At 33.2% G+C, this 15,898-nt stretch overlaps 2 protein-coding genes across 11 annotated transcripts; both read left to right on the forward strand.

The window, feature by feature from the left end:
* The first annotated feature begins 56 nt into the window (after positions 1-56).
* On the forward strand, positions 57-7,017 carry LOC108457246 (uncharacterized). Of its 5 annotated transcripts, none has more exons than XM_017756201.2 (15): positions 57-653; positions 1,253-1,321; positions 1,479-1,634; positions 2,628-2,726; positions 2,839-2,894; positions 3,163-3,274; positions 3,844-4,023; positions 4,133-4,396; positions 4,764-4,964; positions 5,046-5,246; positions 5,328-5,453; positions 5,528-5,827; positions 5,927-6,025; positions 6,114-6,547; positions 6,642-7,017. In XM_017756201.2, the coding sequence occupies exons 1-15, from the start codon at positions 531-533 to the stop codon at positions 6,673-6,675; spliced, it is 2,454 nt and encodes an 817-aa protein (XP_017611690.1). In that variant the 5' UTR covers positions 57-530; the 3' UTR covers positions 6,676-7,017. The 5 variants fall into 5 exon arrangements, with proteins under 5 accessions (XP_017611690.1, XP_052875008.1, XP_052875010.1 ...); XM_053019048.1 differs by having other exon boundaries at positions 1,482-1,634; XM_053019050.1 differs by having other exon boundaries at positions 1,271-1,321; positions 1,403-1,634.
* A 2,434-nt stretch (positions 7,018-9,451) lies between these two features.
* Positions 9,452-13,789, forward strand: LOC108454008 (serine/arginine-rich splicing factor SR34A). 6 transcript variants are annotated; one of them, XM_053019082.1, is made up of 14 exons: positions 9,452-9,718; positions 10,015-10,617; positions 10,704-10,826; positions 10,993-11,058; positions 11,142-11,216; positions 11,303-11,408; positions 11,502-11,548; positions 11,633-11,690; positions 12,116-12,165; positions 12,255-12,311; positions 12,821-12,888; positions 13,011-13,082; positions 13,189-13,243; positions 13,499-13,789. In XM_053019082.1, exons 3-14 carry the CDS (start codon positions 10,740-10,742, stop codon positions 13,517-13,519), a joined length of 762 nt encoding a protein of 253 aa, XP_052875042.1. In that variant the 5' UTR covers positions 9,452-9,718; positions 10,015-10,617; positions 10,704-10,739; the 3' UTR covers positions 13,520-13,789. The 6 variants fall into 6 exon arrangements, with proteins under 6 accessions (XP_052875042.1, XP_017607775.1, XP_052875043.1 ...); XM_017752286.2 differs by having other exon boundaries at positions 10,212-10,617; XM_053019083.1 differs by having other exon boundaries at positions 10,212-10,617; positions 13,014-13,082.
* Positions 13,790-15,898: the final 2,109 nt, after the last annotated feature.

Genomic DNA, 15,898 nt, shown 5'->3' on the forward strand with positions numbered 1-15,898 from the left:
TTTTGGAATTAGAAGTAATAGTTAAAAAAAGGCCCAAAATTCTAAGAACAATGGGCTGTTTCGGCCACTAAGCTCAAAACTGAAGGGCCTCCTCCATGTCCATGAGGCTTAGTTACGTCGGTGTGCCCAAAGCTTCAGTCAAAAAAATCTTGACTAAACCAGTGATGTGGAGAACACGCGCCACCGGAAAAGCGTGATGGAACCATAATGTTGTTGATGGAGTTGCCGTATAAATGGCGGGAGTCTAGATTGGGTCGAGATTTCACAAAGACTCAACAACCATCTTTCCCTTATCAATTGGCGTTTAAACCCTCCTATCCTTAAACCCCCACCCCGTCTTCCCCCATTTTGTCTTCCTTTAACCATTTTAGCTCCTCCTTGTAAATTTCTTCAGTTCTTGAGTTTTGGTTAATTTCATGATCGAAAACTACTAGCTTTTTTTCTCCTTCTGTTTCCCCTCTTCTTTTGGGTCTGCTTTTCGAAGATAGAGGAAGTGGAAGAGTCGGAGCATTGTCGGACATTCTGATTCAATGGACAGCGCGGCTAGTGTCACCGCCGGACGGAGTGGTTCGCTGCCAATGACATCTCCGTCGCGGAAGGAGTGGCGTGCCGTTTCCGAACTTCACGTGGTTCAGAACCTCGGGGATGAAGTGGTGAATTCATCTAATCATGATAATTTTTGCTGCCGGTTTTATTTGGTTTCTGAGAAAATTTTGAAATTTGGATAAATTATCTTTCGAGTATGAAATTCGTAATTTTTTTGAGACTGGAAAAAAAAAAGAACAAATACCTGCACTAGTTTAATTTAACAACTAGTATACGGTATTCTTCAGTGTTCCCTACGAGCCAAAAAAATTAGGGTTTATCTGTTTCTTTTTCCTTATCTTTTAGCTCTATTTATTTGTTTACTCTTTATTGGTATACCCTTTGATTATCATTCATCATTAGCTAGTACATATTTTACCCCTTTTCTCGCAAGTTTCTCATTTTTATAATTTTGGGCTTGGTTTTTGGATCATGCCATTTTTATATGATTCACTTTGGTAGTAAGGTAGGGTTCATTGGTGGTTAAATAATTCGGAATCGGAATTTGGTTTAAACTGTTTTAAGTGTTTGCTTCATCCGTAGAGTCAGAAATGTCAAGCCTTGAAGGGCGGAATTGAGCATCAATTAAATGCTGATTAAGCTGTGAAAGGTTATAATTGCTATTATTATTATTGGACCAGTGCTGTTGATGATTTCTTTTATTCAGATTTCTTGCAATATGCAGGAATTTGAAATATCAAAGGTGGAACAATCTGATGAGAGAACCGTATATGAGGTAAGTTTCATGATATTAAAAGTAAAATATATTGTTAGAAGGATGAAAAGTAAACATGGTTGAAATCTTATTGAGGTGCAGCATGGAAGAGAGCCTGCTGATGTTGACTTTTTTTTCGATTATGGTTGATGGAAATTTGGGTGATGACATATTGCAGCAGCAGATTCACAATGTTAGTAGACAGAGAGAAGAGCTCCAACGGATGGAGGTTGAACTCCGAGCTCAGGCAATTGCAAGACCAAGGATCCTGGATTTGCAGAGCAGCTGTGATGCTAAAATCGAGGCCCATGCCGCTGCTACTGTGAAGCTTGAGGTTTGCTTTAGAATGTGATTCGTAATATTATTGTTCTGAACTTCAACTTTCAGAGAAAAGAAATAAGTCAAGTTTTAGCTGCATCTTTAAATTTTTATATGATCTTTCATTTATGAAAAAAAAAAAGAATTAAGTTTCATGTGTAAGATATAAACATAATGTATGTCATGTTTTGATTGTTGAAGTAAGTGAGCAAGTAAAATTGTTGAATCCTAGATGTACTGTTATTATATTTCGATATTACATATTCTACATATCTTGTTTGAAATGGTCGTTAAAACACCCATTAGATTCATCAACACTTGAAATTGTTCTTAGCATGCTACCATAATTGTTAAATTGAAATACTTATTGTGAATCTAAATTTTATTTTCAAAATTGGGTATTGAGTATTGTTCTGAAGTTATAGTAAACAATTTCAAACAACTTATACATCTAAATCTTATTATAAAGTACTAGACTTATGCACAACATATATACGTATAAAAATAATAAAAATTAAAGTACTAGACTTATATACAAGATTGAGTGAAAATGTGGCATAAGTAAAGATATGATTATCTTTGAAATTCTCAACTTTCTCATTAGTATTTTATATTTTAAAATTTTCAGAGTATATTTAAATTTTTTTTTCCCTTGGGGGGCAGGGGGTGGTTAAAACTATTAAAATTGCATTTTTACGTAATTGGGTCTGAAGTTTGATCATGTTTAATTGGCGCTTGTCCAAATTTACCATATGTATATCGAAGTTATCATATGTTTCATATTATACAAACTGGTTCGGTTGTGTATTGATAAATAGATACTCCAAGATTTCACAATAAAACCACTTTTCGGTATAGATATGCGTCAGTTTTGTAGGGAATCAAGTCATATTGTAAGATAAATATTGAGTATCATACAATATTAATAACTATGCATGCTACAAGTAAATTCTACAATGTAGCTGTCTTTTTGCCCCTTTCAACCTGATTTTTACTTTGTTTGTGTTAGGAGCAAATCCATGAAAGTGAGAAGACCACAAATGAATTGAAAAGGAGGATGGAAGAGAAAGATAGAGAACTACATGCCATCAAAGTTGAAAAAGAAGAGGTCTGCTGATTTGTTCATTCTGCTTTGCTTTGGAGGATCTCTTTTTCTTTCAAAATGAGGAGTGGTCTTATCAGTCATGTTTAAATTAGTGCTCCTTGTATTATATTGGTAGGCATGGGCAAAGGAAGACCTTCTAAGAGAGCAAAATAAGGAACTGGCAACTTTCAGGTGTGTGTTTGTCTTTTTGGTCCTTTTTTATTTACTGTAAACATAAGCTTTAAAGCAGTACCATTGATGTGAATGTTTTATTTATATTCCAGTTGCTGCGACACCAACACCATTAGAAGTTTCTAAGCTTATTCTAGGGTTGATTTAATATATTAGCGTATGTTTGTAACCGCTGTTGTTGGTGACTATTTTTTTATACATTAAACTTGCTGCATAGGTTTGAACTATCTTAAATTTAGATGGGTTCCTGTTCTTTTTCTTTCCGCAGAAGAGAACGTGATCATTCAGAAGCTGAGAGAGCACGACACCTGAAACAGATTCATGATCTTCAAGAGCACGTTGAAGAGAAAGAGAGGCAGCTTATGGAGTTGCAGGAACAGGTCCATATATTTGCATGATTTTAATGCACATTTTCTTAATTTTCAATCCCAGAAGTTAAGGGGTGAATATTCTGCTTCAATGTGAAGTAGAACAAGTAACCCTAAGTAACAATACTCTATGATTGTAGCAATCTCAATTTTAGAAAGTAAAAATTCTCATTGTCAAGAATGTTAATTGTAGAAGCCTAAACTCCAAATAATAGACCTACCATAAAACCGGGTTTTAAGTTCATGAGAAAGTAAAGTGTACCTAACTCAAATAAAGACTGACAAAATAAACCAAAGAAACGAGTTCATTAATAATTTAAATTTTGTTTCCTAAATATACATCTAAAATATATATTCTTCCAGAACTTGGAAGAATCTTATCCATCATCCCCCCTGGTTGAAAAGAACTCAACACTGAATGGAACAAATAGAATTACTTATTTTCATATTAACTTAATTTACAAGAGTGATGTTTTTCTTTCTCTGTTCGAAAAGAAGCCATGCAACAATTACAATTACCTGTATTGTTGATTGCTAGAAGACATCAAGCTGCATTTCCTAATGGTAGTCTTATTTTTCAGTATAGAGCTGCTCAAGAAACCATTCTTTATAAGGATGAAAGATTGAGGGAGGTTCAAACTTGGATTTCTAGTGTCCAGGAGATGGATGCTTTACAGTCAAGTACGAACCACTCTTTACAGGCTGAACTGCGAGAACGTACAGAGCAATATAACCAGCTCTGGCATGGATGTCAGAGACAGGTTGATGATCTTTTAGTTTCATGCTTACACCTTCCTCTCTTTCCTTGAATAAATTAGATTTGATGTAATTTGGGTGAATTTAGATTGACCTTGTTTCTGGTTGTTTTAGCTTGTGGAGATGGAGAGACTTCATTTACAAACAATACATCAGCTTCAATTTGAACTGGCTGATGCAAGAGAGAGGAACAGTTCTTACACAGATGAATCACATGCATCCCAAGCAAAATCAAAAGATTTATCTCAGTTTGGTAAAAATAATGGAAACCAAGTGGATTCTAATGGAAGTGTTTCAACAAATAATGCTTGGGTCATTTCGAATGGTGCATCTAACAGTGTTAAATCGTTTACTTCAGATGGTAATCCGCCAACCGAGGTAAGAATGCTGGCTTTTCTGATGTGTCATAGATTGTGTTTTAATCTGAAGTTTAATATTTATAACCATCTATATGGTGATTATAGGTGTATGCTTTTTATATGGTTATATATTTCATTGGAACAATATGATATAACTGTATCTTTAGATATATTGAAGTCACGATTTCTCCTCCCCTCCCTTCCTCTTTCCACACTCCATCTAATATTTGGTTTGAGATCGAGCTAGTAATCTCATTTTAGAATATTTTAATTGTAAAGTTTGAGCTATTATTTGATAAATAGTCGATTATTTTATTTCAAACTGTCTTGTTTATAACACTTTCTATTAGTTTTTCTTCCCCTTATATGACTGTTTTTGCTATCAGAATCACAATGACCATAATCCTAGTATTCCAATTACTCCATCATCTCTACTGGGGATGCCTACATACCTCCCACCTGGGCAGGTGACTGCTTTGCATTCATTTGTCATGCATCAACAGGGCTTTCCCCATTCTGTGGCATCTCAAGTTGGACAGTACTCAATGCCAACAATTTCATCCACCCAACAGTGGCAGAACCAACAGGTATGGTCAAACCAATGCATTGTTAATTTTCTCACAGGGTTTTCTTTGTTATATATAAGGGTGTTTCTTCATATTTTTCAGATTTCACCAGAGGGTTTCCAGCTATCTGCACAGAATCAAGTTCCACCATCCCAAACTGATCAAAGCTTTGTGAGGTCAGACTTAAAGTACGAATATAAAATGTCTGTCAATGAACAAGCCATTAGTCCAGACCATCTTAATCATATTAGCCAAGGGCCAGACATCAATTCTTTGATATCATCATCTGCTGTGAAAGCACAGGTTCTTTAAACCAAGAAGGTTCTATTCACGATGCTTAGTATTGTCATCATTTATTCTTGTAACTTGCCCCATTCTTTGCAGGTCCTTGATTCAATTAAATCAAGTTTCATTGTGGACCCCCAACCTGAGCCAAGCTTGGAGCAGGTTTCCTCACAATTTCATGGTGCATTGACATTAGGCACTCGTGAACAGAGCTGTGAATCCCGGGTTTGTTAATCTGACTAGTCTTCAAGTGGTTGGATATCTCAGATCTAATCTCTACTTAAATTTGAACCGGACAGGAACTGGATATTCCGAACATGAATAACCATGTGCTTGAGGACCAAGTTCTATCAGCAGAAGAAGCAAGTACTGCTGCAAGCCCTTCTCCTGATTCTTCGGAGCACTCTGTTAATTTCAAGGGAACAACGACCAGCAATGGTGCTAATGCTATTATGCCTGACAAGTCAGTTTCAACTGGGCAGACTAATATCTTGATATCAGCTAAGACTTCTGAGACTGCTCTGCTTGATGAAAGATCATTGTTAGCATGCATAGTTCGCACAATCCCAACTGGTGGCAGAATTCGAATCAGCTCAACTGTTAGTTGATATGCAAATAAATTTTCTTTATAGTCAACATAGCTCCTATGGTATTAAACCCTGCCCAAATGGGGTTTGACTTGTATCAATCAATTGCAGTTGCCAAATAGGCTGGGGAAGATGCTTTCACCATTGCACTGGCATGATTACAAGAAAAAGTATGGAAAACTGGATGACTTTGTAGCTAGCCACCCTAAGGTTTGTTTCTTGCAACTTTTTACATATTTGTTGGCATGGGAATCATACTTTCTGAAGGTTTCATAATCTGATTGCTATATGATTTCAGTTATTTGTAATTGAGGGTGACTATATTCGGCTTCAAGAGGGAGCACAGGAGATGATAGCAGCAACTGCAGCTGTTGCTAAAGTTGCTGCAGCTGCTGAAGCTCCATCTTCATACTCCTTTTTGCCTTCTGTTTCTGTTACACCAATTGCACAGCCTAATCGGCTAAAGAAGGCACTTCGATCAATTGATTCCAATCATGTGAGAGAGAATGCCCTTTTCAAGGAGCACGCAGGCATCACTAAAAATGCATCTAATGGACAGCAGTTAGTAATGCAAAATCAACATCCCAATGGAATTTGTGTTGATGTGTCCAGAGGTTTCTCCAATGTAAAAATTTTGAGCCAATCTAAAGATCAAAGTGTGACTAGTGTTGAAAGCATGGCATCTGGACATGGAAGGTCTAATTCAAATGTTGTCGGGAAACAGCAGAGCAGGTATGTAAAATCCTGCAGATAGCTGAAGGTCATTTATCAGTGGATGTTTTTGTGGCTTAAGCTTATTGAGTTTAATTGTCTTGTAACATGGCAGGACAACCGGAGCTGCATTATCTTCAAGAAGATAGTGAAGTGCATTTACCTCAATTGTGAGATACTGTTTAACCATTGTGCTATACCTGCATTCCCTATTCTACGACTGGTCTTCCTCCTTATGTTGCTCTGACTCTTATTTTTATTCAAATACTGGTGTTTGATGCTGTTATCCAATGCATTCAAGATACGAGTATAGACATATGATCCTCCAAATACATGGAGGAACTTAGAAGGAATTGAACATGCCTCTATCCAACTTTCACACTTGAGTCCAAGTAATTTAGCATTTACGAACAATTTTAATTTTGCAACAAGCTAAGTTTGAAGCATTAATATAATGAAGTGCTCAGATTCTGCACTATTGCATTAGATAATATGTTTCTCCTTTTCTGCTGAGATTGGGTGAATATGAACATTATTCAACTTGAAAATACTTAAATCCCATAAAAAATGTATTGCAAATTGACTGATTTTTCATATTTTAAAAATATCAACTTTGATCCATGCATGTCACACCAGTACAATGGCACTTTGTTAAAGAGCTTAAGTGCTTAGAGCACCTTTTTGCCTTGGATGTCAAGCCTTTAATTTTGATCCCAAATGGTTGTGAATCTCACACGCATCTGAAATTTATAAAATGGTTGCGCCCTTGGAATTTGATATCATTTTCTTTTTGAAGAAATTGATTTATCTTATTTTTCTAGGTTTTTTAGTTGATATTTGGTGCTTTTCTTTTGATACGATTTCTCGGTTCAAAGAAATGGTCATATTATTGTTTCTTGTTCTTTAGAAATGTTTTGTTGATGTTATCTTTGATTTATATCACTTATTCTTTGTAAATGTTACGAGTTACTTAACAGAAAAAATTAAAAAAAAAAGTAAAATCACTTATTAAATAGCCAACAAAAATCTTAAACACTTTTTTTAACTTACCTATTGGATTAAACAAGGTCGAGTAGTTTGATAACCAAAAGAAACCCATTTACTTGTAAATCGATCAAAGTCAAGAAGTTAAGAAAAGAAAAGAAAGAAAGAATGGAAGAAAATAAACATAAGAAAGTTTAAGGTTTTGATTTTTCTTTTAGTCCAAATTGCTTTAGTTAGAGTTAGACTTGTTCATGGATCGGGTTACTTGATTTGGCCTAAAGGTCCGCTCAAAATATGGGAGGGTTTTGGCAAAAATATAAGCTCAAAAAATAGGTTTGAAAAAAAAATAATGCCTGTTTTAAAAATGGGTTAAGCCTCGGGTAATGCATTTTTGTATGGGCTCAACCTGGCCCGAAGTCACTAAATCAAAAAAAAAATCTGCTTTTTTTTAATGCTATTTTCTTGTTGTTTTCTTCCTATTTTGTTATCATTTTACTATTATGTTGTTATTGTTTGGATATTGTATAAAACTTGTTTATTGTTAATTTTGTTATTATTTTAGAGTCATTTGTTAATTTTGTTATTATTTTAGAACCATTTGCCTGTTAAGTTGCATCTATCATAGTGTTATTTAAGTATACATATTTTTTAAAATTTATTTTAATTTGTTGTGAAATATTTATTTTAATGTTTTTAGCATTTTGATGTATTATATATTTTTAAAATTATATAAAAATTAATACAATGGATTGGGCTTGAGTAAAAATTTATGCCTATTTTTTGGGCCGGCCTAGCAAACGGACCTAAATTTTTATTTGGACTTAACCTGAATCTAACTCGACTTGACTTGTGAACACCTCTAATTAGAGTGAAAGAAGAATAATAAAATGATATAAAAAAATTGGAAATATTAATCACCTGCACAAAAGATTCACATCAATATTTCATTAGAGACTTAAGAGATAAGTGATAAAAAGAATAAATCTAAATTATAGGAATTACCAAATTAAAATTTTTTTAGACTTAGTAAGATTGGTATCGATATTGTTGTTAGTGTAGGTGGACGTAGATTCAAGTGCTCTGAAGCATATTACCTCTTATTTATAAGTTAGAAATGGATTATGAATATTTATAGATATTATATAAAAAAAATAAATATGATAACAACCTATAATAATATTAATGTTTAAAAAAATTATAATAAAGCTACCTAAAACGACATTATCTTAATAAAATTTGGACAGTTGTTAGTTAAACAAAAATTATTGAATTTTTTTAAAGAGATGAATTCTTGAATATTGTTTTTAAAGAGATTTCAGTACTTTTTGAGATAATTTTAATAATTTTTAAGAGTTAGTATTATCAAGTTATAGGTAACGAGGTTTTAGTAATTGTATAAAACTTCATTTATTTACATTATTAAAAATTTAAAGGTAAACTATAAAATAATTACCCAAATTTAAATATTTTTAATACTCAATTATTAAATATTACATTTTAGTTATTAAAATTATGGAATTATAATATTTTAGTCACTCATCTATTTTACATTATTAAAATTTAAAATAAACTATAAAATAATCATCAAACTTAATTATTTTTAATACTCAACTATTAAATATTATATTTTAGTTATTAAAATTATGAAGTTATAATATTTTAGTCACCCATCTATTAACTACTTGTATCTTCTTAATGGACTAATGACATGATACATTAATTTAATGGTTAATATCTAATTTTTTACCAAAAAAGTTAATTGAACTATAATTAAATACAGTTTAATATTTTTATAATTTTTAGAATTACATTCTAAAAATTAATAATTTATTTTTCTGAAACTATAAAAAATATTTTTTAATTTATAAGCATGTAAAATTTTCATAAAAATGCTAAAAATAAATGAAAATTTTATATTATTTATAAAATGTAATTGCCCGTTTAAATTGTAGAAGCCGCATTCTGCAATTGGGCCTCGTTGAATCAGGTCCGGTTAGATGCTCTCCAACTTAAAAACAAGAGCTTTCGAAATAGACCCACCGGAAGATCCGCAGACTGGATTTGAGATTCTCGCTGGACGAAGAGCAAAGAACCCTAGCTAGTTTGCTGAGTTAGATTGGCCTAAGAAGGCTCAGCCAACCTCTGCTTTTACTCCGGTAATTGACACTCGTCGGGTCCCCTCCACCTTTCCTGCCTTTCAATTCTTTGGTACAATGTCTTCATCTCCCCATTGCTTACGTTTCTATCTTGATTTCTTTTGGGGATTATCGTTTAATTTTGATATTATTATTATTATTATAATATGTTAAAAATACTTGCTGTAATAGGGGTTGGATTTAAAAAGAGAGGGGCGGGGGGAACTAGGAAAAACAATGTATTTTCACGGGGATAATTTTTCTTCAATGTAGTTGAATCAGAGAGAGAGTGAGTGGATGAGATAAAATGAAATAATGTGTCTGACAATCTTACCTCATCTGGTGACACGCATGCTTTGTTTATGATAGATGACAAGCGCTTGGACAAATTAGGAGCTTTTGCAATGATGCATAGGGGGAAATAGGAAGGGAGTGAGAGAATCTGAGTGGAAATCTTGGGTTCTGGGTTGTCTAATAGTTGGAGATTGTTTCTCCCTTTGTGAAGCTCTTGCAAAATGTTCATGGGTGGATGAGGAGGGCTAATTAAGTTTCGAATCTTGTTATAGCTTTGCGGAGCTTCTTTGGAGCAAATGGGCAATGGAGCTTGTGGAGCACCGCTCTCTGTTGGAGGAATTGCTCACTTGGTGTCAGCTTGATGCTTTTTAGTTTGCAATCATACATAGGGGTATAGGAAGGTAGTTGGAAAATCATGGTGGAGTTTCTGGTTTTGTTTCATTTTATGATTGGCGATTGTTGCTTCCTTATGAAGCACTGGCAAAATGTTCATGGGAGGATGAGGAGACCAAATTAAGTTACTAATATTTTATACCTTGTGGAGCATCTTTGGAGCAAATGAGCTATGGAGCTTGTGGAGCACAGCTCTCTGTTTGAGGAATTGCTCTCTTGAAGTGCTGGTTTTTGGTTTTGCAATAACCTTTTGTCCTTATCTTCAGAGTAGATGTTGATGACAATGTGATGTCTATGCAGATAGAATTAAATTAACATTTTAATCTGGACTTTCTTTCTTTATTAATTTAGTTCAATTTTTACACATGCAGTGAGATATTTTTATTAACTTTTTTCTATTACTGAAAATGAGTGGTCGCTTCTCTCGCACAATCTATGTTGGCAACCTACCCTCTGATATCAGAGAATGGGAGGTCGAAGATCTATTCTACAAGGTAGGCGTCAAATTTTCTTTTCTGCCAATTCTTTTTATCATATGAGACAGATATAACATTTTCCTAAAGTGTTTTAATTGACTGCAGTGTTAATGTAATTGAAAATTCTATTTTCTTTTTGGTTGATTACTGGTGTTGTTCTATAAATCGTATATCTCATTTACAGTATGGTCGTATTTTGGATATCGAATTGAAGATCCCGCCACGCCCTCCATGTTATTGTTTTGTTGAGGTATATATCTCATCTTATATGTTTTCACAGAGGATGTGTATCTAAACTGTAACAATGTCTTTCTATTTCTGTTTGTTTCATAGTTTGACAATTCAAGGGATGCTGAAGATGCAATTAGGGGTCGAGATGGTTACAACTTTGATGGTTGTCGTTTGAGGGTAATAATAAGCTATTGTTATTTTGATGTGTAGTTTATTGGCATACAACTTTTTTCTTGATTTGCTTTTCATTGTAATCGATGTAGGTTGAGCTTGCTCATGGTGGCAGAGGACAATCCTCAAGTGATCGTCGGGGTGGATATGGAGGGGGTGCAGCTAAATTTGGCGTCTCAAGACATTCTGAATATCGAGGTCCATCTAATATTTGAACTGTGTATTCCTAATTTACCTATCTGGTTTTATATGTGCTAAGATATGGTTGTCTGCATTTTGTTGGGCCTGCAGTTATTGTCCGTGGGCTCCCCTCTTCTGCTTCCTGGCAAGATTTGAAGGTTCAAGTACTTTTAAACTGTAATAAGCTTTTAGACTTTGTTAGTTCTTCTGTAATTCTTACCTATTTTCTATATTCTTCTCAGGATCACATGCGAAAAGCTGGTGATGTGTGTTTTGCCGAAATTTCGCGTGACAGTGATGGTACGAACAAAGGATGCATATTAATGAAGCATTTCAGTCCATAGTTTACTTTGCTCCCTCAGTTTCTTCTTTTTGTTTTTCTTTTTTAATCTGATATTCACACATCTAATTGTTTCTTTTTCAATCTCAATTTGCTCTAGAATGTTGCAATGTCATATTCTTATCTCCTTATGAGGGCACACTTATATGGATGTTTTTGATGTTCAATCTGGCTGATGCTTAGAGTTAAAAGATCAATTGTTCCTGCCACTTCCCCTTTCTATGCCTGTAGGGAGCATCTGATTCTGATTTATGAGTTCTCTTCATGTTTTGAATTGGTTGAAATAGTTCTTATGTCTTCATGATTTTTCAACGAATTGACCAAGTTCTTAGGCCTTCATGATTTTGAATGAGTTTTCATTTGTTATCTCTCTCTGTTCATTCAGGAACTTTTGGTATTGTTGATTATACCAATTATGATGACATGAAATATGCCGTAAGTAGTTTAGAGAGAATTTTCGCTTGCCGTGAATTTATCCTTCTTCAGCTTTTATAATTGAACTGACTTGTTCTAACATGGTACAGATCCGCAAACTTGATGACACCGAGTTTAGAAATCCTTGGGCAAGGGCTTATATTCGGGTAACCTGGCTATGCATTATTCTACTGTTACTTATATACCTTGTTACATTCTCGTCGTTCTTTATAAGCTGTTAAATGGTGCTAATCCTGAAGAATTTTATAAACAAGGACTATTCCATTATCTATGTTGCTTGTTCCATGAAACCTTCTAATAGTTACAAGGCTATAGTTCCTATCTATACATTCACACATCTGAGATTAATTCTTGTACCTTGAAGTTGTGAAAACATGAATCAATGTGGTCCAGCCATCCCTCTAAATTTCCTTTTTCTGTAATTATTCTGTACCCTCTATTTTTCCCAGGAACCCTATTGTTTCTGAACATTCCCTTAAGTTATAATTGCAAAGGATTTCTGGCATTGTGACTGTCCCAATTTCAAACATTTGGATCCAGTAACACTAACTGAGCATATTGCTTGTTCTTTTATTTTGTCTTCAATCTGGAATTTTCAAAATCAATTCTTATTTTGATAAACCTTTGGGGTTTATTTGTTCATCTATTTGGATAGGTGAAGAGATATGAGAGCAGTCCATCCAGGAGCCGAAGTAGAAGCCGCAGCGTTAGAAGAGATCGGAGGTACAAATCCTATCTTTTTCTTCTCTTTTCAGTATTCTTCATTTTTTTTCCTTCAGAAAAAATAATTAAATGGACGTCAAACCTCCCATCTTTTCCTCACCCATTCTCTTTCTCATAATCAGTAGATCAAGGGAACGGTCTGCATCCAAATCTCCAGTTAAATCCAGATCTGCCTCCCCTGTTAAGTCACCCAGGTAACTTGCCGGTACCTTCTTTGCTTTTATTATTCATTTTTGCTGTTTTTCTTACCTTTTATGTAACTCTTCCCTTGTTTTTCCCATTTTTCATTCATTGATTCAGAGCAAGATCGAGATCAAAGTCAAGGTCAAGGTCAAGGTCAGGATCTCCTGAAAAGGTAGGCTAATTTGGGTTCCCGATATTTGATGCTATGGGTCATGACTGTCTTTGTCATTGTCGCTCTAAATTGTTGATTTCTCTTGGTGGCGCTTTTATAAAGGTGTATATGAGGTTAGCAGTCAAACTAGTGCATTAGTAACAGTAGGACAGAATATGATTTTACCATAGGGAAATGTAAATTAGATCTTTTTCAGATGGCTAAGTTTGTGAGTGCTCTTCTTAATCTTATTCATGCAACCGATTTTATTTTCAGGCCCAACCGGTTAGCGACTGATGCACATACAACAATATACGTCCAAAATCCAGCTTGGCTAAGCTGAATTGAGTATAAGGGGAAAGTTGATTGCATCCTATCTAAGGAGAGTATTGCTGGGTACTGTCTATGAAGACAATGTAGGTATTAATGGAGTTTGTGGTGATGTTGCATGAATTTATATAGAACTGTTGGATGATGAACTGAGTTGGATCATTTTGTCATTTTGATAGTAACCTTTTTTTTTTTTTTCAAATTTTATTCATCTTTTCATGGTTTTCGACCGCGAAACTGCACTTCCTTGGTGATATCTATTCTGCATGAAACCGAATATTTATATATTATAGAAAATCCGAATATATTTTGGTTAATGAAAAAATTTCCAGTTGCTTTTACTAGTAAATGATTTTTTTTTTAAAAAAAGAAACAAAACTAGGATTAAACCCTAACGCCGGAGATTTTTAATTCTTTTAATGATGCAACTTTTATTGATTGATATAACTTATAAGAAAACATTAGTTATTTTCTTAAGCCTGCAGCATATCAACGGTGCTTCTATGTATTTTACTTTATAGATTAAAATAGCTAATATAACCTGATCACCTTAAAACTATACATATTTTCTATATTTATTATATGGCTGAAGTGTTTCTATTTATTATGTTTTAATTATTTGGTGGATGATTATACTTATTTGAATTATGAAAGTTAAGATTTTTAGATTTAAATATGCATTTTCTTTTAATTTGGACTTCTCAATTTGGTATTTATATTTTCATCCTGTTGCCCACTTTGGTATTATATTACTTTGTATATTTTGTCCACGTGGTAGCGTTAGCCAATGAAAATGTGATGATCACCATAGCCTTTTGTAGTTGAATGCCAAGTAGGGGTGTTTAATCGGTTAACCGATCCGAAATAATATTAACCGAATTAATTGACCTTTCAAAATTTTTAATCGTTAACCGAATCGAAATTTTTTCGGTTAATTCAGTTGGTTAACTGAATTAACCAAAAATTATATGTTTTTAATTTTTGTTAAAATAATTATAAAATTAACTGAATTAATCGAATTAACCGAATTACCGAATTACTCAAATTAATCGAATTAACTGAATTAATTGTATAAAATTATAAGTTTTTGTTTTTGTTTTTATTTTTAGTTTTAGTTTTAGATTTTTATTTTATTTATTAAATTATTTGAAATTTTTATGATTGGTTTGAGTTGGGTACTTGGGTTAATATATATTAGATTAGGTATTTGGGTTTATTTTGGATTGGGTTTGAGTGAATAGTGAGTTATTTATATATTATAATTTTATTTATTAATTTTTTTCTGTTAACCGGCCAGTTTCGAACCGAATTAACCGTTAACCGAAATCTCAAAAAATTATTAACCAATTTTTTTTGATTTTACTCGAATTTTGCACACCCCTAATGAAATATGTTAAATAAACTCGTTTTCTTATATTTTGAGAAGAATCCAAGATGAAAAAAGGGAACTCCCTTTACCTCTTGTTATCTTCGCCAAATCAAAAGCACTAGAGCAATTTGCTGAGAACTAATCAAAATCCCAAATATGAAAGCCAAACCCAAAGCTGCGGAGAAGGGATGTTTCCCTTCTTAACCTCAAAATCAATGTGTGTTACAAAAGAAAAAAAAAAAACAATATGCAGCTTGAACACTGTGTTGCAAAAGGAAAAAAAAAAGTTTTATGGATGTTGAAAATTCAAATAGGTAGACTTTGTCAGGTTTAATATAACTAATGGAATCTAAATTTGACTGATTTTTATCAAATTCAAATACCACATTAAATGAACTAACACAAATGCCACATTAAAAGAATTGTTAAAATTTGTTTAATTTAATTCTACATTTGATATATTATAAACTTAAAGAAAATTTAAATTGTAAAAATTATAAGTATATATATTAAAAGCTATAAGAATTATACAAATCTAAAATTTGAACACCCACGACCCCTTTTTCTCCACTAAATTGCAACATTTTAATGCTGAAAAAAATCTTACAGCCCTAAAATGCCTAAGAAAAAAAATAAAAAAATTCAACTAAATCCTTAACTTAACTGATTCACAATTCAACAAATTTAGAAAATCAATTAAGCTCATCTTTTTAACTGCATTTTTCGTTAAAAATTATTGGCTAATATATATTTATCCTTTAAATTTGGCCACTTATACCTTGATACATTTTTTTTTGACTTAATTGATACTTAAAACTTCAATTCCATCACTTTTTGGTACCTAAACAGTAAGGCCATTAAAATGTGTCAACACATGACATTTTTAGATGAAAAGATCTTTAAATATTTTAATCGAGGCCCATTTAGCCCATGATCAGTTGAAGAAAAAAACTGATCCAAAACGAAATCAAAGCCCA

The sequence above is a fragment of the Gossypium arboreum genome, chromosome 9 (assembly GCF_025698485.1).
Source record: "Gossypium arboreum isolate Shixiya-1 chromosome 9, ASM2569848v2, whole genome shotgun sequence".
NCBI lineage: Eukaryota > Viridiplantae > Streptophyta > Magnoliopsida > Malvales > Malvaceae > Gossypium > Gossypium arboreum.